The 25,146-nt window shown below is 47.7% G+C and overlaps 1 protein-coding gene across 2 annotated transcripts in view; it reads left to right on the top strand.

The window, feature by feature from the left end:
- The window catches only part of LOC140429819 (choline transporter-like protein 1), a 100,984-nt gene that overhangs the window by 5,099 nt on the left and 70,739 nt on the right, over nucleotides 1-25,146 (top strand). For both annotated transcript variants that reach the window (XM_072517271.1, XM_072517272.1), the window contains exons 2-3: nucleotides 17,787-17,876; nucleotides 22,472-22,614. In XM_072517271.1, coding sequence (XP_072373372.1) covers nucleotides 17,787-17,876; nucleotides 22,472-22,614 — 233 coding nt within the window. The remainder of the gene's footprint in view (nucleotides 1-17,786; nucleotides 17,877-22,471; nucleotides 22,615-25,146) is intronic.

Raw genomic sequence — 25,146 nt, 5'->3', positions numbered from 1 at the left:
CTGTTGGACCCTTCCACTTTGCATTCTCTGCCCTGAGTCTCCACCTTGCCTGCGCTCCCCTTATGTATAGAATCATAGAGTTTACAGTGCAGAAGGAGGCCATTCGGCCCATCGAGTATGCACTGGCCCACACCTCCACCCTATCCCCGGAACCACACCCAACCTTTTTGGAGAGTGGCGAATGTCGTGCCCCTGTTCAAAAAAGGGACTAGGGATAACCCTGGGAATTACAGGCCAGTTAGTCTTACTTCGGTGGTAGGCAAAGTAATGGAAAGGGTACTGATGGATAGGATTTCTGAGCATCTGGAAAGACACTGCTTGATTAGGGATAGTCAGCACGGATTTGTGAGGGGTAGGTCTTGCCTTACAAGTCTTATTGAATTCTTTGAGGAGGTGACCAAGCATGTGGATGAAGGTAAAGCAGTGGATGTAGTGTACATGGATTTTAGTAAGGCATTTGATAAAGTTCCCCATGGTAGGCTTATGCAGAAGGTAAGGAGGCATGGGATAGTGGGAAATTTGGCCAGTTGGATAACGAACTGGCTAACCGATAGAAGTCAGAGAGTGGTGGTGGATGGCAAATATTCAGCCTGGATCCCAGTTACCAGTGGCGTACCGCAGGGATCAGTTCTGGGTCCTCTGCTGTTTGTGATTTTCATGAATGACTTGGATGAGGGAGTTGAAGGATGGATCAGTAAATTTGCAGACGATACGAAGATTGGTGGAGTTGTGGATAGTAAGGAGGGCTGTTGTCGGCTGCAAAGAGACATAGATAGAATGCAGAGCTGGGCTGAGAAGTGGCAGATGGAGTTTAACCCTGAAAAGTGTGAGGTTGTCCATTTTGGAAGGACAAATATGAATGCGGAATACAGGGTTAACGGTAGAGTTCTTGGCAATGTGGAGGAGCAGAGAGATCTTGGGGTCTATGTTCATACATCTTTGAAAGTTGCCACTCAAGTGGATAGAGCTGTGAAGAAGGCCAATGGTGTGCTCGCGTTCATTAACAGAGGGATGGAATTTAAGAGCCGTGAGATGATGATGCAGCTGTACAAAACTTTGGTAAGGCCACATTTGGAGTACTGTGTACAGTTCTGGTCGCCTCATTTTAGGAAGGATGTGGAAGCTTTGGAAAAGGTGCAAAGGAGATTTACCAGGACGTTGCCTGGAATGGAGAGTAGGTCTTACGAGGAAAGGTTGAGGGTGCTAGGCTTTTTTTCATTAGAACGGAGAAGGATGAGGGGCGACTTGATAGAGGTTTATAAGATGATCAGGGGAATAGATAGAGGAGACAGTCAGAGACTTTTTCCCCGGGTGGAACAAACCATTACAAGGGGTCATAAATTTAAGGTGGAAGTTATAGGAGGGATATCAGAGGTAGGTTCTTTACCCAGAGAGTAGTGGGGGCATGGAATGCACTGCCTGTGGAATTAGTGGAGTCGGAAACATTAGGGACCTTCAAGCAGCTATTGGATAGGTACATGGATTACGGTAAAATGATATAGTGGAGATTTATTTGTTCTTAAGGGCAGCACGGTAGCATTGTGGATAGCACAATTGCTTCACAGCTCCAGGGTCCCAGGTTCGATTCCGGCTTTGATCACTGTCTGTGCGGGGTCTGCGCATCCTCCCCGTGTCTGCGTGGGTTTCCTCCGGGTGCTCCGGTTTCCTCCCACAGTCCAAAGATGTGCAGGTTAGGTGGATTGGCCATGATAAATTGCCCTTCGTGTCCAAAATTGCCCTTGGTGTTGGGTGGAGGTGTTGAGTTTGGGTAGGGTGCTCTTTCCAAGAGCCGGTGCAGACTCAGTGGGCCGAATGGCCTCCTTCTGCACTGTAAATTCAATGATAATCTATGATTAATCTAGGACAAAGTTTCGGCACAACATCGTGGGCCAAAGGCCTGTTTTGTGCTGTATTTTCTATTTTCTATGTTCTATGACTCTAAGGGCAATTTAGCATGGCCAATCCACTTAACCTGCACATTTTTGGACTGTGGGAGGAAACCGGAGCACCCAGAGGAAACCCACGCAGACACGGGGAGAACGTGCAGACACCGACAGTATGTTCCTTTCCATACCAGACAGCTCGCTATTCTTGGTGTGTTTCTATAGCACTTTGTATACAGAGTCATAAAGGCCGATGAAGGTTGATCAGGATGAAAATAATGATAAGGAGACCCGCAACAAGTGACAAATAGTGAGGAAAATATTTAGCCACAGAACAATAAAAAAAATACTGACAGCGAGAGAAAAAAGAGCGGGAGACATTTAGAATGAGAGAGACATGCGCAGGCAGAGAACAGTAACATACTCGATTGGCTGTGCTGCACAATAACCATGGCAACTGAAAAAACAAATAGGGGCGTGGCTTTCAAACTCTGAAATGTCCGTTTAAAATCTTAGAAAGAACTTGTTTCACTTAGTAAGGCCCTAAGACCTTTAGCAGAAGTTTTATCAAACAAAATTTGACACTGAGCCCTGTAAGATATTTGGGAGTTGACCAAAAGCTTGGGCAAAGAGGTAATTTTAAGAAAATATTTTTTAAAAAGGTTTTGGGAGGCAATTCCAAAACTTGAGGCCCAGGCAACTGATGGCATGACCATGATTGTGGAGTGATTAAAAATTGGGGATTCACAGGAGGCCAAAATTGGGGATTCAGAATAGGCCATAATTGGCAGAGTGCAGGGATTGAACCATTGAATTCCTATAATGCAGAAGGAGGTCATTTGGCCCATTGAGTTTGCACCGACCCTCTGAAAGAGCACCTTGTGTAGGCCCATGTGCCCCCCCCACCCAATCCCCGTAACTCTGTTAACCCACCTAACCTTTTTGGTCACTAAAGGGCAATTTAGCACGGCCAGTCCAAGAGGGAACCCACGCAGACAGGGGGAGAACGTACAAACTTCAAAAAATGTGACCCAAGGCTGGAATTGATTACGAGTCTCTGGCATTGTGAGGCAGCAGTGCTATCGTGCATTTCAAGGTCCAAATTTGATACATTTAGACATCAATCTGTTTTTGGGCTCCACTCCAGATTTTCTATCAGAGATATCCGCAAGGCTGTGGAGTTTTTGTTGCCAACAGCAAAAAGTTTGGTTCGTGAATACCAGGACATGCCCGCACATTGGTGGGTTTGCACGCTGCCTGTTTGGGGGGGGGGGGGGGGGCAACTTCCTCAGAAGCTTTAACTTGCATTGGTGGAGGACCCAATTTCCATGTGTCGCCACAAGCAGACAAAGTGGAAGACTTGCCGATGGAGAGGCTGTTTACTTACAAGGGGAGATTTAGGGTGGAAAATGAGGATCAAACTGGCACACACAAAGCGGGAAGCGCACCGACTCACTTCACCCACACACTAAACGCATCACATCACCCTTTTGGGCACACTTGGTCCAACCATTTTAAAACAACTAGCTTAGCAAAGCAGGGTTAACATTTGCTTTAATAGCATAGCTTAGTCACGGCATTTCTCAATCTCCTGCATGATTTAGAGATGTTTGTGAATTCAGTGTTCGAAAGAATTCACCTCATTTTACAATTGGTTAAAAATGGAATAAAAAATTGAAAAGCTAGCTTAAGCTGAAAGAATGCGGTGAGGTTCTGAGACCAGATGAGGCACATCGTGGGCACGGAAGGAAATTATTTTTCAACATTCTGTTTGTTGGAGGATGTGAGAGACCCCAAGATAGTGCTCACTTTCTGCACTAACCTGGATACGGTCACTTATCTTAACCTCTGTGACGGGGTCATTCTGGACATTTCAGTTGGACACAACATCTACTTTTCTATCGATATTTGATAAACGAGAAGGAACCAACATGAATTTGGAAAGGAATATCCACACTTCACAAACCCGAGTAGGTGACAGATATGGTGACCTGGGAAATGCAGTGGATGTGTTTTATATGGACTTTGAGAAAGCAATCAACAAAGTGTCACAATATTATTGAGGATGTGGAACTAGCGGAAGGTAGTACATCTGGTTTAAAATGTGGTTAGACTGAGGGAATTAGGTGAGGAGTAAAAGGGAGTTTTGAGTGGATAGAAATGGAAGGTGGTGCATCCACATGGTCTGTTCTGGCTCACTGTGTATGTCAACAATTTTGATATCGGGCTGGTGGGAATAGTTTTCGAGTTATCCTGATGCACCATAAGAAATTCAAATTTTCAAAGTTGGTTAATTGCTAGCTGAAATGATAGAATGGGCAAAAAAGTGGCAGGTAGAGCTTCATGTCAGTAAATGTGAGGTGGAACATATCGGTTAAAACAAAGGTTTTTGTAATTTAAAAAAAACAAACATTTTTTTACGGGATGTGGGCTTCGCTGGCGAGGCCTGCTTTTGTTGGCCATTCCTAATTGCCCTTGCGAAGGTGGTGGTGAGCTGCCTTCTTGAACCGCTGCAGTCCACGTGAAACATATTAATTAAATGCAAGTCCTCTTTATGTTGATTGGAAATGTCAGTGACGTGAGCGAGCAGAGGATTGGTTGGGGGAGGGTTGGGTAGTGAAGATTCACCAAGAAATTAAAAGCGGCGCCTCGTTGGTGAGGCCAGTGAAAACGGTAACTGGTTCTTTGGTTCTGGAATAAAAGTTGAGATGTAATGGTCAATTTTTATATTAAATATCAAGACCCCTGTTTGTTAGAGGATGTATGTCCTTTAGTGCTTTGCACAACAGAGAGGGGGTCGAAGCATGGGCAAGGTTAAAACACAGATTTGTTCGGGCACAATTTGTTATGTGGTAATACAAAGACAGACTCAAAAACTGATGGTGTTCTGATGAGAACAGAAGAATGAGCGACGAGTTGATTGCTGAAGGAGTGTGCAGAAACAGACTGTTTCCAGTGTTTGAGGGTCTGGAATAAAGGGTCACAGATTCAAGAGAAAATGTTTGTGTTAGGCAGCAGGAATCTCTTTTTTCACACTGTTCTGAAGCTGTAGAATATGTTACTGGAGTTAGTGATTGAAGCAGAGATCATGAACCGTTTAATATATTCCTCCTTTTCCGGGTGCCATGCCCAAAGAAGGTTGGCAGACATGGACTTCCATTGGTTTGGTTCCTGCTTATGCACAGCAACGTGCTGCAGTGATTTGCTGTTGCCTTCTGCGGTAAGGCTGACCCGCAAACTCTCCTGCTTTTTCTGCATGCCTTTGGGCATATTGGAAGGATCTGCAGACAACCTGCTTGGCCACATTGTGAACACACCTTCCATGAACATCTTAAGTTCTGCAGTAGGACTTAAACCCAGGGCTTCTGGCCCAGAGGTGGGAGCGTGACCCGCTGCCCCACAAGATCTCACAATGCATTAGGTAGTTTAAAAACAGGACTGAACGGCTCTGAAAATAGTGTGGTGGTCACATGGGTTCAGGATTACCGCTCGTGTAGAATACTCATCAAACAGGTTGGACCAGACAGCCAGCTTTGGTTTTGCATTTACCTCAGTTCTATCTATACCATGTAGTAAATCATGCAGAAAGCTTTGAGATTCAGAGATGCCCCCTCTTTAAAAGGCAGCGGTCAAGTTACAAAATGTGATAGTGAGAAGGGTTGCCTTGACAACAGTAGCAAGTATTCTGTCAGTCTGAGAAAGTTTAGGCTGTGTTTTCTAAATTTAAACCAAAAGGAGGCCTTTAGTCGATCCCCAGTGTGATGACACACAAAGCGACTCCTATTTTGTTTGAGGGAAATAGTGAAACTAGAACTAACTCCTAAAACAAAGCAAGCTGCAAAATGTTAATCACCCATCTGCCAATTATCCAGTTAACTCGAGTCCCTGTGGTGCTCAGTGGCTGTGGGCCTCTGACTTCTCCTCCTCCACATTGGGTGGCCAGGAGCAATGAAGTGCAATAGTGCAGCCCTGGTCATTCTCTGCTCTTGTCTGATGAGGTGCCCATGTAACATTCAAATCATGATGCTGTACCTTCGAGTAGAACAAGGCAGAACAGTGGTGAGCCCTGCTGCCTCAGTGCCAGGGTCCCAGGTTCGATTCCAGTCTTGGGTGACTGTCTGTGTGGAGTGTGCACGTTCTCCCCGTGTGTGCGTGGGTTTCCTCCGGGTGCTCCAGTTTCCTCCCATAGTCCAAAGATATGCAGGTTAGGTGGATTGACCATGATAAATTGCCCCTTAGTGCCCAAACATATGCATGTTAAGTTTGTTTATGGTGATAGGGTTAGGGTACTCTTTTGCAGGGTAGGTGCAGACTTGATGGGCCGATAACCTCCTTATGCAGTGCAGGATTCTTTGGAAGTATTACAAAAGAGCAAGGAGTCGATGCACTGGTCCCAAAATACATAGATGATTAAGAAAGATATTTTTGGAACTGTTCAGGTTTCCAAGGATAGAGGACCGCTCCAGTATAGACTTGTCAGTGTGTGTGTGGCAAAGTGAAAGGTAACGTTGGCGTAGGTGGAAAATGTTTCGTTCCATGATTGAACGGTTGTGTAAAATGGATGTAAAACCAAAAGTGAAAAGATCGAATTCAGCTAACTAAGCAGCTTTGCAATTTAAAAAAAAAACTAATTTAGGGAAATGCCAAAGACTGAGGGAAACCGATGAACCCGGACACTCGGAAATCAAAGGCTTCACAATGTTGAGCAATGCTGCTAAGAACTGGGTCCCTTCGGTTACTGTGGTTTTGCAGCAAAACCAGTAATCTGAGTCAGGATGAGTGACAACGGTTTGGGCAAAGAAATGTACAAGTAGGTGTATTTTCAGAAATATGTATGTAATGAAGAGGAAATCTATTAGGGAGTACCTAGATGGGAGCTCCTCGTCATCCGATGAATCTTCTGCAGGGTTGCAGGGTAGATGTATCACTTGCTTGTATTTGTTATTTATCAAATCTGTGTCAAATTGAATTGACTTCTGGGCTGGGCTTTTGGCCTTCATTCACACAAATGGATCACTCCAGATATAGAGAAGGATCCAATGTTTTACTAGAGATTGAATAAAGTAGAGTGGAGTTGCAAAACTATGTGCATCGTTAGTTAGACTGCAGATAGAAAATTGTCCAGCTTTACTGTGGGAGGGATGTGGAAGACACAGTCTTTGCAGGAGTGATCTCATTGATGTAGCAGGGATAAGGATTATTCTTATTGCTGCATGCCTTCCAAAGTGTAGTCCGTTAGCCAAGCTGCTTAACCCGATTGCTGCTGTGGATTTGCTGAAATACACTGCACTTTATTTTGTTTCAGGTGGCGTAGCAAGATTTCAAAAGTTGAAAATACCACCGGAGGGTTTGACGCACAGCAAGGTTTTAAAGCCTTGCGGTATGTTATGATAGGCAAAGCCAGTGTGAAAAGAATGACTGCTGGTTATTCAGGATTGTACTTCAGGATTAGGGATATTAATTGAAGGTGGAGGTTTTGTGCAGTGGTGATGCGCGCACCCACCACTCACCTCCCATCTTAGCTGACTGGCTGCTCGTAATTCCTATCATCTGGGCTGCAGTAAATTGCTGCTGTAATTAAGCCAAGTTCTCCTCCTAGATAATCCAATCACATTTAATCGCACCATGTCCGTAACCTTGGCGGAATCTTGCTTGGTGTGGTAGTATGTATTAGGGGTCATGTGGGACTGTGAAGCCGTGATGCTATTGGCTGACAGATCCTGGGTCCTGGTTGGCTGTTGACTCCTGGCTCCGCCCTGAAGGCGGAGTATAAGAACCCGAGCTTCTCCCCGCTGCTCCATTCTGTTGCTGAACTGCTGGGGACAAGTCTCGCTTAATAAAGCCTCATCGACTTCATCTCTACTTGTCTCTCTCGTAAGTCATTGTGCGCTACAATTTATTAAGCGAGCTTAAAGGACTATGGAGCTCCGGATCGCCCCGGAATGCCTGGAGATCAGCCCCCATGCAGCGAACTCGGCAGCAGTTTTTAAACACTGGCAAGCTTGTTTTGAAGGCTACCTCCGAACGGCCCCCGGCCGGATCACAGAAGACCAGAAAATGCAGGTCCTGCATTCGGGGGTAAGCCCGGAAATTTACCCTCTCATAGAAGACGCAGAGGACTTCCCGATGGCGCTCGCAGCACTGAAGAGCATCTACGTTCGCCCCGTGAACCAGGTCTACGCACGCTACCAACTCGCAACGAGACGGCAAAGTCCCGGAGAATCGTTAGAGGAATTCTACGCCGCGTTGCTAATTTTGGGACGGGGCTGCAGCTGCCCGCCGGTGAACGCGATTGAACACACGGACATGCTAATCCGCGATGCGTTTGTGGCAGTATAAACTCTCCCCAAATCCGCCAAAGACTTTTAGAAAAAGAGTCGCTAGGACTCTCAGAGGCACGGGCCATTGCAGCCTCCCTAGATGTGGCCTCGCAAAACGCCCGCGCCTATGGCCCCGACCGCGCGGCAGCCCCTTGGGCTCCGTGGACTCCCGTCGCGACAAACCCCCCCCCCCTCACAGGCTTGCGCGGTTAAGGCGCCAGATCATCCCGGGGGGGCCCGCTGCTATTTCTGCGGGCAAGCGAAACACCCCCGGCAGCGCCGCCCGGCCCTCGCAGCTATTTGCAAAAGCTGCGGCAAGAAGGGCCGTTACGCGGCTGTGTGCCGGTCCTGGGGGGTTGCCGCAATCCCCGGAGAAGGACGAGCCCAGCGCATCCCAAATGCTCCCCAACTCCCCCCAGCGCCCCATGTGCGACCCGCGGGCGCTGCCATTTTGGGTCCCGGCCACCACGAGGGGAGGATGGGCGCCGCCATCTTGTGACTCCCCAGCCACGTTCGATTCATGGGGGCGGCCATTTTGTCCACCCCCGACCACGTGCGATCCATGGGGCGGCCATTTTGTCCACCCCCGGCTGCGTGCGATTCATGGACGCCGCCATCTTGGATGACAACAAAGGACCCCAGCATCGATGGCTCCACGGGGTCCGAAGAAGACGCCGAGACACTACGACCACGACTGGCTTCGGTGACGCTGGATCAATCACGGCCCTGGACGCTCCAGACGACGACAACAACGGTGCTGATCAACGGACACAAGACACCATGCCTGATCGACTCCGGGAGCACCGAAAGTTTCATTCACCCCGACACGGTAAGACGCTGTTTTCTGACCATCCATCCAAGTATGCAAAAGATTTCCCTAGCTGCAGGATCCCACTCCGTAGAGATCAAAGGGTTCTGCATCGCGAACCTAACGGTGCAAGGGAGGGAGTTTAAAAACTACAGGCTCTACGTCCTTCCCCAACTCTGCGCGCCCACATTACTGGGATTAGATTTCTAGTGTAACCTGCAGAGCCTAACATTTCAATTCGGCGGCCCAATACCACCACTCACTATCTGCGGCCTCGCAACTCTCAAGGTTGAACCGCCGTCCTTGTTTGCAAACCTCACCCCGGCTTGCAAACCCGTCGCCACTAGGAGCAGACGGTACAGCGCCCAGGACCGGATATTTATTTGGTCTGAAGTCCAGCGGTTGCTGAAGGAAGGCATAATCCAGGCCAGCAATAGTCCCTGGAGAGCCCAGGTGGTAGTAGTAAAGACTGGGGAAAAGCAAAGGATGGTCATAGACTATAGTCAGACCATCAACAGGTACACACAGCTAGATGCGTACCGTCTCCCCTGCATATCCGACATGGTAAATCGGATTGCCCAGTATAAGGTTTTCTCCACCGTGGACCTCAGATCCGCCTACCACCAGCTCCCCATCCGCCCAGGTGACCGAAAGTACACAGCCTTCGAGGCAGACGGGCGTCTATACCACTTCCTAAGGGTCCCATTTGGTGTCACGAACGGGGTCTCGGTCTTCCAACGGGAGATGGACCGAATGGTTGACCAGCACGGGTTGCAGGCCACGTTCCCGTATCTCGACAACGTAACCATCTGCGGCCACGATCAGCAGGACCACAACGCCAATCTCCAAAAATTCCTCCAGACCCCGAACGCCTAGAACCTCACATACAACGAGGAAAAGTGCGTTTTTAGCACAAACCGGCTGGCCATCCGGGGATACATAGTGCGCAATGGGATAATAGGCCCCGACCCCGAATGCATGCGCCCCCTCATGGAATTTCCCCTCCCCCACTGCTCCAAAGCCCTGAAACGTTGCCTGGGGTTCTTTTCATATTACGCCCAGTGGGTCCCCCAGTATGCAGACAAGGCCCGCCCGCTAATACAGACCACTACCTTCCCCCTGTCGACAGAGGCTCGCCAGGCCTTCAGCCGCATCAAAGCGGATATCGCAAAGGCCACGATGCGCGCCATCGACGAGTCCCTCCCCTTCCAGGTAGAGAGCGACGCCTCCGATGTAGCTCTGGCGGCCACCCTTAACCAAGCGGGCAGACCCGTGGTCTTTTTCTCCCGAACCCTCCACGCCTCAGAAATCCGCCACTCCTCAGTGGAAAAGGAAGCCCAAGCCATAGTGGAAGCTGTGCGACATTGGAGGCATTACCTGGCCGGCAGGAGATTCACTCTCCTCACCGACCAACGGTCGGTAGCCTTCATGTTCGATAATGCACAGCGGGGCAAAATTTAAAATGACAAGATCTTAAGGTGGAGGATCGAGCTCTCCACCTTCAACTACGAGATCTTGGACCGTCCCGGAAAGCTGAACGAGCCGTCCGATGCCCTATCCCACGGCACATGTGCCAACGCACACATAGACCGTCTCCAAGCCCTCCACGAGGACCTCTGCCACCCGGGGGTCACTCGGTTCTACCATTTTATAAAGTCCCGCAACCTCCCCTACTCCGTGGAGGAGGTCCGTACAGTCACCAGGAACTGCCACATCTGCGCGGAGTGCAAACCGCACTTTTTCAGGCCGGATAGAGCGCACCTGATCAAGGCTTCCCGCCCCTTTGAACGCCTCAGTCTGGATTTCAAAGGGCCCCTCCCCTCCACCGACCGCAACACATACTTCCTGAACGTGGTGGACGAGTACTCCCGTTTCCCCTTCGCCATCCCCTGCCCCGACATGACAGCGGCCACAGTCATTAAAGCCCTTAGCACTATATTCACACTGTTCGGTTGCCCCACATATATCCATAGCGACAGGGGGTCCTCCTTCATGAGTGACGAGCTGCGCCAGTTCCTGCTCAGCAAGGGTATAGCCTCGAGCAGGACGACCAGCTACAACCCCCGGGGGAACTGGCAAGTAGAGAGGGAGAACGGCACGGTCTGGAAGACCGTCCTACTGGCCCTACGGTCCAGGGATCTCCCAGTTTCCCGGTGGCAGGAGGTCCTCCCGGACGCTCTCCACTCCATCCGGTCGCTGCTGTGTACCACCACTAACCAAACGCCTCATGAGCGCCTCCTTGTCTTCCCCAGGAAGTCCTCCTCCGGAACGTCGCTGCCGACCTGGCTGGCGGCCCCAGGACCCATCTTGCTCCGGAAACATGTGCGGGCGCACAAGTCTGACCCGTTGGTCGAAAGGGTTCACCTCCACGCGAACCCGCAGTACGCCTACGGCGTACCCCGACGGCCGACAGGACACGGTCTCCCTGCGAGACCTGGTGCCCGCCGGCAACACACACACCCCCCCGACACCGATCATCCACTCCCTGCCACCGGCGCACCCCGCGACCGCCCCCTTTCCGGGAGGATCGGTCCTCCTCCCGTGTCCACCCAGGAGTGAAACAGGAACAAACACCGAAACGCTCCCGGAGACGACAACGCCGGAACAAGCACCTGCACCACCACCGGGGCTGAGGCGATCGACGAGGAAGACCAGACCGCCCGCTCGACTCGTGGCATCGGCGTGACACCAAGAATGTTGTTGGACTGTAACAAAAAAAAAATGTTTTCTCTTACTAATATTGTAAATAGTTCCACAAACCTTGTACATAGCCCAGTGTAGGGCTAAAACTGTAATAACATGCCCAAAATTTTCCTCCCAGGACCAGCCTTGTAAACCCCTACCACCATGCGAATCACCACCCCGCCGGGTTCATTTTTAACAAGGGGTGAATGTGGTAGTATGTATTAGGGGTCATGTGGGACTGTGAAGCCGTGATGCTATTGGCTGACAGATCCTGGGTCCTGGTTGGCTGTTGACTCCTGGCTCCGCCCTGAAGGCTGAGTATAAGAACCCGAGCTTCTCCCCGCCGCTCCATTCTGTTGCTGAACTGCTGGGGACAAGTCTCGCTTAATAAAGCCTCATCGACTTCATCTCTACTCGTCTCTCTCCTAAGTCATTGTGCGCTACACTTGGAAAGAAGAGTGAAAAGTGTGGCAACATGCTGAAAGAACCCGCATTTCAGCGTCAGCCTTGCTTCTTGAGCATGTGGCGTGAAGTGGGACTTGAGCCCAGAACCATGTGACTCCGAAGCAAGAGTACAGCCAACTGAGCTATAGCGGATACTTGTGTGGTGAAATGGACCATTGCTTCATTTCCTCCCCTAGTTCATAGAATCATAGAATCTACAGTGCAGAAGGAGGCCATTCGGCCCATCGAGTCTGCACCGGCCCTTGGAAAGAGCACCGCACCCAAGCCCACACCTCTACCCTACCACCGTAACCCAGTGACCCCACCCAAACTTTTTGGACACCCAAGGTCAATTTAGAATGGCCAATCCACCTCACCTGGCACATCTTTGGACTGTGGGAGGAAACCGGAGCACCCGGAGGAAACCCACCCAGGCAGAGGGAGAACGTGCAGACTCTGCACAGGCAGTGACCCAAACCTGGGACCCTGGAGCTGTGAAGCAACTGTGCTAACCACTATGCTACAGTACTGCCCTGAGTTAATGAGAGTGTTTCTTCCTGGAAGCGCCATTTTGTCATTAGAACTCGAAGTGACTTGCATACAGAAGCTTCAATTTGTTATCAGCTGTTGGTTTGATTCAAAATGGAGCTTTGTGAGCTGAGTGAAGTTTCAAAGATGAGGAAGTGGGGAAGAGGGACAAAATGGTTAAAAAAAAACATACTCTCACTATAGTCTCTGGGGCACTTAGCAATAACCTGTTCACTGGCGTACAGTTTGGGTTCCGCCAGGGTCACTCAACTCCTGGCCTCATTACAGCCTTGGTTCAAACTTGGACCAAAGAGCTGAACTCCAGAGATGAGATGAAAGTGACATCAAGGCACATTTGATTCAGTGTGGCATCAAGGAGCCCTAGCTAAACTGGAGTTGATTGGAATCAGGGGGGAAAATCTCTCCACTGGTTGGAGTCATGCCTGGCACAAAGGCAGAGGGTTGTGGTGGTTGGAGATCAGTCAACTCGGTCCCGGGACATCACTGCAGGAGTTCCGCATGGTCGTGTCCCAGGCCCAACCATCATTAGCTGCGTCATTGATTACCTTGCGTCCAGATGTGGCGATATTCGCTGATGATTGCATGATGTTCCAAACCATTCGTGATAATCAGACACTGAAGCAGCCCACATGCAAATGGAGCAGGACCTAGACTATATCCAGGCTTGGGCTGACAAGTGGAAATGACCCTCTCCGATAAGAAAGAATCAAACCATTGCCCTTTGGCATTCAATGGCATGATCATCACTGGATCCCCCACTATCAACGTCCTGGGGGTTACCATTGACCAGAAACTGAACTGAACAAACCATATAAATACCGTGGCTACAAGAGCTGGTCAGAAGCTAGGAATCCTGCAGCGGTTAACTCACCTCCTGACTCCCCAAAGCCTGTCCACCACCTACAAAGCACAAGTCATGAGTTTGGTGGAATACTTCCCACTTGCCTGGTTGAGTGCTGCCCCAATACTCCAGAAGCTCAACACCATCTAGGACAAAGCAGCCCACTTGAGTGGCGCCTGATCCACAAACATTCAATCCTTCCACTACCGACGCACAGTAGCAGCCGCGTGTACCAACTGCAAAATGCACTGCAGGAACTCACCAAGGCTACTGAGGCAGTACTTCCATACCCACGACCACTACCATCTAGAAGGACAAGGGCAGCAGATACATGGGAACCCCACCACCTGGAGGTTCCCCTCCAAGTCACTCATTATCCTGACTTGGAAATATATTGCTGCTCCTTCACTGTCGCTGGGTCAAAATCCTGGAACTACCTCCCTAACAGCACTGTGGGTGTACCTACACCACATGGACTGTAGCAGTTCAAGGCGGCGGCAAATCACTACCTTCTCAAGGGTGATTAGCAATGGGCAACAAATGCTAGCCTAGCCAGCGAAGCCCACATCCCGTAAAAATTGTAATAATTAAAAAATATACATATTACTTCCAATGGTCCCTAAGATTCATTGATAACAGGACGACAGGGTGGTGCAGTGATTAGCACTGCTGTCTCACAGCACCGAGGTCCCTGGTTCGATCCCGGCTCTGGGTCACTGTCCGTGTGGAGTTTGCACATTCTCCCTGTGTCTGCGTGGGTTTTGCCCCACAACCCAAAGATGTGCAGGCTAGGTGGATTGGCCACGCTAAATTGCCCCTTAATTGGAAAAAATGAATTGAACACTCTACATTTATTTTTAAAAATCGATTCCTTGATAACCTTAGCGGGCTGCAGCAAGGGTGATAACTTGTTGCAACAAACACATTACCAATAGTTTTCTAGGTTCTTCACCGTTTAGTTTTCCTCTTGCTTTCCTCCACCCACTACTTCTATCACCGTGGTCTTTTTAGTTCTCTTTATTCAATTGGTGTTCACCAAAGTGTATTTTTCACAGCTGCATTCTGGTTGCTATAGCGCGGACTGAAAGTACTAATTATCAGCATTTAACACCAGAGTAAACCCAATCCTTTACGGAGAGGCCTTTGTATTTGCTGCAGCACAGGTTTGAACTGGAACATACAAAATCTTGACAGCCTCCACCCACCAGAATCTTATCAATTCATTCCCACTGGCTCTACAATGGCATTAGTCTTTGGAAATAGTGGAGGACGGAAGCCATTAATTGTTTAGCTCGATGCCACTGGTGCAGCATTGCTCTTCTTGGAGCTTATGCGAGCGAGCTCAGGATGTAGCACCCACGCCTTTTGAGTCAGGACTTATGGGTTGAAGTTCCGTTTGACGATCGTCCAGGTTCATACTCCATTCTTGCACTGATGGTTGCTATGTCCGGGATGCCGTCCTTCAGACATGGTATTGAGGAAGACCCCAGGCCGCCTCGGACCCATGGTACACCCAAGGATCGGGCAGGTCTTGCGTTCTGGTCAACAAGCTCTTCTTAACCAATGGCACAAAGAGAGGTTAACTGTCCATTCATCACCCCGCAGTTGATGTGATCTTGTTGTGTACATAGCTGCTGATAAATAACTTACATTTGAAAGTAACTGGTTTACAGGGATTACATAGAATTAATGAAACTGCACCTGGCCATTTATGCTTTGCACTAATCTCTTCCAACCTGAACTCGCCTCGTCCGATACCATCTATTCCTTTCTCTCTCATGTATTTATCCAGCTTCTCCTTCAAATCTATCTCTGCCGTTCACCTTATCCATTCAGTAGTGAGTTCCACCCTCTGTTTAAGGGAATTTCTCCCAAACTTTTGTTGTATTTACCAGTGACTGTCTTATATTTATATTTATCACTGCTGATTTGGGATTTCTGTGATCCTTTCTTTAAGATCGCTTTGCATTTTGGTGCTCTATAGGAATTGTGGCTCGCTGGGCGCAAGCAGGCCAGGAAACCAGGAAGTGATGAACAGAAAATGAGTCAGGGTGTGGACCTGCAGATTCTGCTACACACACACACACACACACACACAGGAAGTGCGAGAGCCACCCTGATTTGTCTCAAGTGTGCAAAGCACTTTTTGGACATTTTCTGCAAGATACGCTGAGGAACTAAAATGCTGGCCTGCCTCTTGGAGACCTTTGCGCAAACCACCTATTTATAATGCACTCATTGCCTTTTCGTTTGTGCTTGGTGTGTAGTTTCCAAGAAAGCTACAAGCTATGTGTGTGCAGGAAGCACATTGTGCAAAGTAATGCCCTCCCATTTTGGTGATCTGTCACCCTTGTATTTTAGGAAATAATGTTTGTCCAACTTTATCGCCTCCGGACAGTGCCTTTAGCTGAACGAAGCTACAAGCACGAGCTTGTGCCCAGCTAACTGCACAAATACTGTGCTTTGTATTGAGGAGATACCAATGAGTTACACGTGGCCTACCGTGGGATAATGGTTTTGTTACTGAACTAATTATGCAGAGGCTTTGACGTGAGTTTAAATCCCACCAGAGCGGCTAGGGAATTTTAAATTTAATTTGAATAAATCTGAAATTTAAAAAACAAAATAAATTGAAAAAATGTGACTGGAACTACTGGATTGTTGTTTTAAAAATTAAGCTGGTTCACTGATGGCTTTAAGGAAAGAAATCTTACTGCACTTGGCATTGTTCCCTGTAAGGCCTGCATCAATCTGAAGCCCCCACACAGGCTGTGTACAGGTGGGCCCTTTCGCAGTGCAAGTGCGGCCACGCAAAAACGAACATTTAAAGGGGCCACACATTTAAACAAATCATCCTGCACTCCCTTCAAAATCTAAAGGGCACGTTGGTCCTTGCTCTTTCTGCCCTATACGTGACTTCGGCGAGCAGTAATGTGGTTGACAATTAACTGCCCTCTGAATTAGCCGAACAAGTCAGTCAGTTAGTTATATTGAAGAAGGTGACTCAGCGTCACTTTTCTTTTCAGTGGGAATGGCCAACCCCATATCCAGTGAGCTAGTTACAATGTACAGCCGGCCACTGCGTTTGTTACCTGACCATCAGAAAGATTCAAAGTGAGAGTGTCATACACGATCTACGATTCACAGTCTCTGGGCTGTAATTGCAATTTCAAATGTATAGAATGTGACCAGACCGAAAGTGACTTTAACCACAAATGTTTCCTTCCCATAAAATTACAAAAATTAAAATCGAGGTGGGATGAGACTTGGTATCTGACTCCTATCAAGATTGTAATAGGGGAGCTTTATTTCCATTCTTACGGCCTATTGCATAGATACACCGTGTACTATTTCACAATTTGGTAGACATGTAAGGTGTGGGTGGGAAGAGCAGAATCCTGGTTAATTATCGTTTGGCGGAGATGGTTTTACCGAGACGTATCCAGTTTGAATTGCACTTATTTTCCAAAATTGTATCTGTCCTTGAGTACAAGACGAGGGGTATAGGAGAGGTGGGAACAAGAGAGTAAATTGTGGTGTTAACTCTAACAATAGCTACATCCTCATTCAACATTCTCCAACTTTTTCATTGAAAGATTCCCGTTCAAATGGATTGGTAATCGCAAATACCCCATCTAAATCATAACATTATAAAATACTCCGAAAATGCTGCATGTAAAGAGTTTTAATAATGTTTGAAGAAAATGGGTATTTTAGATATGCGAGATGGTCTGCCTGCTCCTCAGTGCAGCCTCGCCTGTGTTTCAGAATGACACCCGTAAATCATTCCATATTAAAAAAACAATATTTCTTGTTTTCATGAAGTTGATTCAATTGTAGAATGTGGTTGAACCATAAACGTTTGGCTTCTTAATCAAGAAACAGTAAACCTGAGATTGATTTATGCTGGCAAGAACGAGATCCGAGACCTGTCTCCAGCTTCCTGGGCAGTTATCCACATTGCCCACTCATCAGTCCGAGCATTCATCTGCTTTGCTAGCCACACCACACAACTGCATGCCTCCACCACCACCCCACACGCTCGCCCCTCTGCAGGAACGTCACTGTGGATGCCGGGTGATCTGTGGGTCCTATTTTGAGAACAGTTGCCTAGTGAAGAAAAGCTATTTATTGTCATGGCTTCTGCAATTTGAATAACGACAGCTTTGTCGAACTTGACCAACTGATTTTATTGTGTCATCATTCCTGAAGAGAACGGCCCCATTCAGCTCAGCTGGCTATTTGTTTTTGTTTAGGACTCCACGAGACAATGGAAGCCAATCGAGCAGCGCAGCTGCACAGATATCCTGTGGCTGTTGATACTTATTCTGTTCTGCATTGGCATGGTAAGTTCAGCTTCATTTTTCTTTCTTGAAGGAACTCGTTTATCAGAATTACTAATGTTTTGGCTCTGATTTTATGGCCAGTGACAAAAGGATGGCACCTGGTGTTAGGATTGCGTGAGACCGAAAGGCCTGTACTGCGCTGTAATGTTCTATGTTCTATATGCGGCACAAGAACGGGCCTTTTGGCCCAACCACTCCATGCCAGCGCTTGTGCTTCGTCTACCCTCATCGTCCGTCTTTTTATCATAAACGTCAATACACGTATCCCTTGTGCTTGCTTAGCTACCCCTTTAAATGCATCACCCCAACCACCCCCTTGGCAGTGAGTTTCACTTTTACACAACTCTGAATATAGATGCTTCTTAGTTTCCTCTGATTTCCTGCTTGGAGACGAGCTTTAGAGTCACTGAGGTCTACAAAAAAAGGCCCATCGCGTCGGTGCCGGTGATATAATGGTGGTCTCTGGCCTGGTCCTTTCCCATAAAAGGAAACAATCTCTCTCCATCAACTCCGGCTAAACATTTTGTAATTTTAAAGACCTCCGTTGGGCCCCCCCCCCCCCCCACTCCCCAGTCATCTTTGTCCAAGAGAAAGGAGACCCAGCCTTGTCCATCCTTTCCTGACAATGTATAACCATGCATTTCTGGCATCATTCTTGTAAATCCTCTCCGCACTATTGTAAATGTCTCTGTATCTTTTGTTAGAATACTGAACTAGACCCCAGCATTTGTTACAATACCAGACGAGAACCCCAAACAATTAAAAAAAAAATTTAAAAAATTTGTAAAACTGACAGGAAAGGACACTTCAGCCCAGGAGTGATGACTCTGCCCAATAGGTATCCTTTACTGTAAAATAAACTTTAATTTAAACACAGCATTAGCCGCATTAATATCAAAGGAAATAGCTTTACGATTATCAGTTACACAGTTCTTACGCACAAGGAAAAACTTAAACTTAGTGGCTGGGATTCCCCGACAGGCGTGAGAATCGCGCCCCGCCGCTCTGCCGCCGGCTCGCTGATTCTCCGGCACCGATTCTCAGCTGCCCGCGGGATCGCCGCCGCCCGATTGGGGGCCGTTGAAAGCGCCCCCCCCTCCCCGTCGGCGATTCTCCAGGCCTCGACAGGCCGAGTGCCCGCCGAGTCCTGCCAGCGTAGGTTACGTATGGTCTTACCCGGCGTGACCTTGGATGTTCTGGCTCTGCGGGGGGCCATCCTGGTGGGGGGGGGGGGGGGGGGGGGGGGGGGGGTGGGGGGGGGGGGGGGGGGGGGGGGGGGGGGGGGGGGGGGGGGGCGGGGGCATCCGACCCCGGGGGGTGGGGGCCTTCATGGAGGCCTGGCCCGCGATTGGGGCCTACAGGCAGGCTCGTTCCGTGGGGGGCCCATGTTCCTCCGCACCGGGCCCCTGTTGGGCTCCGCCATATTGCCCGGGGGCCGGCGTGGAGACTGGAACCCACGCGCATGCTCAAAGTCGCACCGGCCATGGTGCGCCGGGCTTCGAGCGCTGGAGCAGCAGGGACCACGCAGGGGCCCTACTAGTCCCCTAGGAAGGGGTGAATACCAGACATTTGAGGATTGTTGACGCCGGAGTGGCTCGCGCCGCTTTTCATGTGAGAACTTGGCCGTGGGATTGGGGAATCCCGGCCACTATCTATACCTGCCACTAACCCCAATTAAGCAACCCAATACAGTTCAATTGCCACTTATAAATAAAGTTAACAATACGGGTTCGTTGCTTAGCTGTCTAGGGACCTTTGGAGAGAGTTCCTTTCAAGGGCAGATCCAGTACACTTCTGCTCAACCTAACGGCGTTTGGCAAAACTATCGTTCAACTTATAACAGACTGCAATTCTGCAGACAGATCTGGCTCCTCCCATTATTTACATCATCTACCTCATTAAGTTCCATGACCTCATAAAAGCATCTAAACTCGAGGGAATTTTCAGCAACCAAAACATGAATCCATTAGCCCTTTTTTGCAACCAAGTATGTGTTTGGAACCAATCGTTATCTCCCCTTTTATGACTCTTTATGATTACAGCATTAGTAGACACACAGTCTAGGTACGTTTAACTTAGGTTCTTTAATAATATTACTGCAACAAATATATACGTTAACCCAGGCTTTGAAAAATCTTACTGCAACAGATATAAAATATAACAATTTCTACATTACACCTTTTAATGGCATGGTGACCAGAGCTGTGCACAGGTTTCTAAGTGTGTTTTAAGCAAAGCTTGATTTAGGTTTAGCATAACTACCTTATTTTTCTTAATTCTATTCCTTCTAGAAATAAAGCGTTTTAATCCAAAAGTGCCACCACCTCCAATTTCCAGATCCTTGTGTGATAATTTGATTCCATTTGCTAATCTGGGCTACGCGATGAATATTTTCACAGATTTCACTTCTTAACTTTTCCTTTTTTTTTTTTTTTTTTGTTGTTGAATTTTTTCCAATTAAGGGGCAATTTAGCAAAATCCATTGATCTTTGTTATGTTCGGGCAGTGCCCCTAACAGGAGCGGCCCTTTTTTTGCTTAGTCCCTCAGTTTGTCTCCTTTCTTTTTTGTTGGTGGACCTCAAAAGAGTGGCCAATCCACCTACCTTGCACATCTTTTTAGGCTTTGGGGGTAAGACCCATGCAGACACGGGGAGAACGTGCAAACTTGTTCACAGACGGTGACCCGGGGCGGGGATCAAACACGGGCCCTCGGCGCGGGATTCCTCCGAGTGCTCTGGTTTACTCGGAGTCCAAAGACGTGCAGGTTAGGTAGGTTGGCCATGTTAAATTGCCCCTTAGAGTCCAGAGATGTGTCGGTTGGTTTGGGGCTGGGGCGGGGGAGTGGACCCCGGTAGAGTGCCTTTTCGGAGGGCCGGAGCAGACCGTTGGCCCAAATGGCCTCATTCTGCACGACGGGGATTCTGTGAAATTGCAAAGAAGGTTTCCTTCCCTAAAGGACATTTTAGCCATCCTGGCCTACATGTGACTCGAGACCACAGCAACGGTTGACTCATAATTTCCCTTTGAAATGACCTATCAGGCCCCTCAGTTCGAGGGCAATTGAGGCTGGGCAACAAGTGCTGACCTTACCAGCGACGCCCAGATCCCATGAGAAAAATAAAGAAAAAATATAGGCAAATTCCTGGACGGGTCGACTTTTACATCCTTAGTGGAGGAATATGCAGTTGACAACATCTGTTTGGGCAGAAGGGGAGGGGAATTATATTTATTCTTTCAGGCCAGTGTTTCTTTGTGATATATTTCTGGCCTATTACCAACAGCCGTGTGTCATGCTGCCTTAAGAAGTAGCAACAAGCAGGGAGGCACATGTTAATTTGCGTACAAAGGCGTGACTTGAGGGAACCAGACCAAACTTGCATTAATCGGTTCTCCCTCACATGAAGGGGAATACACAAGGCTGTTTATCTGAGTTTCTGCAGCCTTTCTGAAAACCTCACTGAATTGACTGGAAGCTCTGTGCGAGCAGTGTAACGAGTTTACAGGCCACTGCGTGTCAGCTCATGATTTAACTGCATCGTCATGCTCAGCCCTGTGTTTTTACCAGAGGGCAAAAGCTTCCATACTCCTTAAGCTGCTCCAGAGCTGAGTGTTGCAACTTCTCAGCGCCCCTCTGATTTTTTTTTTTTCGGTTGTTTAGCCACCCCGCCCTCCCTCCACACTTTCTTTCCCCGTCCCACCCCTATAGTTTTGTCCTGACTTGTTTTTAAGGCAGATCCAGCAGCTATGGGTCATAATTCCACAGGTGTCTACCGTTCTCTGGTGTGTCTCAAATAGAATTTTCACCTTTTAAACCCAGACAGCAGATGCCTGCAGACTAATTGGCGAAGTGGGAATAGAGAGATCTTAAGCTGCGCACTTCCTACTGTCCACAAGTACATATTTTCCATTAGTGATCGCTAGGTCATGATTGGGCGTGGGGAGTATTTCCTCCCTGCCCTGTCACTCCCCTCCCTCATCCAAGTTTTTAATTCGGAGATCGACTGCAATGTCTCTATTCTCCTGGTCGATAGCATCAACTAATTCAGCATCAGCCCATTGAATCTGGGATTTTCCACACAGCACTTAACTGCTGTTTTAAATTAAGCCGAAGAGATTTTAACAGGAACAAAAATAGTAATGAAAGATTTCACAAACCCCCCAAAATATGGTGTGCTGGCACAGGTAGACAAAACCCATCCAGTGTGGCTCTCCAGGTTTTTTTTAGCCTATTCATGCACCGGTTGTTCTGCATGAGAAAGCAAGTTGGTGAGGAAGGATGATGACAGACGGCCAATCTTACATTTTAATTGCAAACTGAAACATTGCCAGCATATACCTCCTAACTCGAACGCACCGCAGTTTATATATTTGTTCAAGTGAAATCCTAATCAACACCCTCCCCCTGCGCATAACTAAACAGAGTTGATACACAATTAACCCAGGTGAACAAATTGACAGACATGTGCTGTCAAATTGGGCATTGCTGATGTATGTTTCTGTCCATTTTCTGTGACTACACGAACTGAGTGAAGCAGTTTGCATTCTAATGCTATGATTAGGATTTGATATCAAGCCTGTGGTATGTTCTGTTTCAGGTTATCATTTGTGGCTTTGCAATAGCTTCTGGAGCAGCACAGCGGCTGGTGTACGGCTATGATACTTATGGAAACATTTGCGGCCAAAAGAACGTCAAAGTGGAAGGAGAAAAATGGAGTGGCCTTGATCAAACAAACAATAAGTAAATATATCATCAGTATTCCAGAATGAAGTGAACTCTTACACCACAGACCATGCTAGACCCCATACCTTCCATACTTGAGAGATTTTGTTAGAAACTTGGGGTGTGACATATTATGTGAAATATGAATGTGTAGCCTGGTAATGCAGAACACACAACTTCATTTCTCGATTTAGCAGCTGAGATGCCTAAACGTATTTTGAAGCTCCATGCAGGAACAGTGTTGAAGATCCCTTGATAAAAATGGCCTCCAAGTATTGCAAATTAGGTAGTTTCGGAGAAAGGTAATCGGGGGTTTGGCCTGATGGTAGGTTCTCTGTTCCCATATGAAGACTGTCTGTCTCCTCAACTCTCAAGTATCACTACTGGTTCTGCCTCCAGAGGTGTAGAATGTGGAATGAAGAAATAAACCCTTCAGCAAGCTTTGGGTGTGATGATTAGAACATTTTGGAGCTTAGCATTTGCATACCCAAATCCATTATGATTGACTTCTGACAGACCTTTCACACCCTAATCTCTAATGTTATTGCACATTCCGGTTGCTGTCTTGTTCTGAATCAGGAGTGTGACATTGGTGCTTTGAATTAAGCTTCAAACCTTATTTACAATCCATCATTTCTACCTCCATAATATTGCCAGGCTCTGACTCTTATCTTGCTTCCCACCATCTCAATGCCTTGCCCATGTTTTTTACCTCCAGTTTTGACCTCTCCAGCGTTCCTATCATTGGCCTCCTGAGCCCAAAACTTCCAATTTATCCAGGTATCCAGTTGTAGCCTGTGACTCCTGTCTTTTCCAGCTCTCTTACCCCACGGCCTTGCTGTTCAGGCTCTTGTTTACAATATGCTCCATTCCATTGGTGCCAGCTTTTCCTCTGCTTTGCTCCAGTATTTTGCAGCTCTTTACCCAAATGTTTCTCTCCTAGTACATCTTCCTCCACTTCTACTTTGTTCTAACCTCATCATTTTTCACAATATGGGTGCCACCGGCATTTATTGCTCATCACTTTAGATTACCCTGCTTCTTAAACCACTGCAATCCACAGTGTGGTGAGGTTACACCCATAGTTCTGTTAGGGAGTTCCAGGATTGTGACTCAGCGACTATGAAGGAACAGGGACATCTTTCCAAGTCTAGATGCTGTGCGATTTGGAAGGGAAGCTGGAGGTTGTGGCGTTGCCATGCTCCAGTTGCCTTGTGCTTCCAGCTGGTAGAATTTGCTGAGTTTTTGAAGAAGTATTGGCAGTTTGCTGCAGTGCATCTTGTGCATGGTGCAGACTATGCTCCATGCGCTGGTGGATGGGGTGCATGACGGCATCTGAATGATGTTGAGCTTCTTGAGTGTTGTTGGAGCTGCAGTCGTCCGGGCGAGATCAGAGTATTCCATCATAACTCTTGATTTGTGCCTCGTAGATGCTGACCAGGCTTTAGGGATTCAGAAGACAAGTTCCTGACTGCAGAGTACCCAAGCTTCTTACCTGTTCTTGTAGCCACAGTATTTCTGTGGCTGGTCCTGCTACTTTCTGGTCAATGTTGACACCTGGAGTGTTGTTGGTTGGGGATACAACGGAGATAATGCCGTTGGATATGAAGGACGGTGGTTGGAAGTGGTCATTGACATAAACGTTATGCCACTTATCATTCAAAGGCTGAATGCCATCCAGGTCTTGATGCATGTGGCATGGATCACTTAATTTTCAGAGGAGTTGTGAATGGAATATAACACTGTGCGAACATCACATTGAAAACATTCCCACTTCTGACCCCATAACAGGGGAAGGATCATTGAAGAAGCAGCTAAAGATGGTTGGGCCTCGGACACTGCACTGAGGTATTCCTGCAGCAGTTGTCAAGATTGATATGATTGACCTCCGACCACAATCATCTTCCTTTGTGTTCCGCATGACTCCACCCAATGGAAAGTTTTACTCTTGGTTTCCAATGACTCCAGTTTTACCATGGCTTCTCTGACGCATTGATTCAAATGCTGTCCTGATGCCCAGAGTAATTACTTTGACCTTGCCTCTGAAATTCAGCATTTCTTGGTCCGCGTTTGGAGCAAGGCTGCAATGAGGTCTGGAGTGTGATTCGGAAGGAACCCAAAGACAATACTAGATATTATACGGCACATTTTGTTTCTGGTTTGAAACTTTGCCAACATTTTCCTCATTTGATAAAGTTTTCCTTGGTTGAGATAGTTTGTTCTAAATTTCTACTTATCTTTCATTTCTCCCTCCCTTCCCCACAGTCCCCAACAGCTTCTTTGCCGCACTGCAAAATAACCAAAAATATTACAGTCCATTAAACTCTCAGATAACCTTTCTCATAAAGGTTTGGCATCCTGTTGAAGACATTTATCTGAAGAGAGATCTTGCAAATCAAATGTGTGCTCGGAGCATTTTTATTTGATTAATTTAGAGTTGTAGCATTTTAAAAAAAATGCCTACTTATATTTGAAGACGTAAGTTTCGTTTTGATTTTTAAATCATTGTACCTGTGGCTCTAAGATTTCTCCAGAACAAGTTAACCGACC

Source organism: Scyliorhinus torazame, chromosome 9 (assembly GCF_047496885.1).
Source record: "Scyliorhinus torazame isolate Kashiwa2021f chromosome 9, sScyTor2.1, whole genome shotgun sequence".
Classification (NCBI taxonomy): Eukaryota; Metazoa; Chordata; class Chondrichthyes; order Carcharhiniformes; family Scyliorhinidae; genus Scyliorhinus; species Scyliorhinus torazame.
Note: the sequence above shows the minus strand (reverse complement) of the source record. Positions and strands in the feature narration are given on the sequence as shown.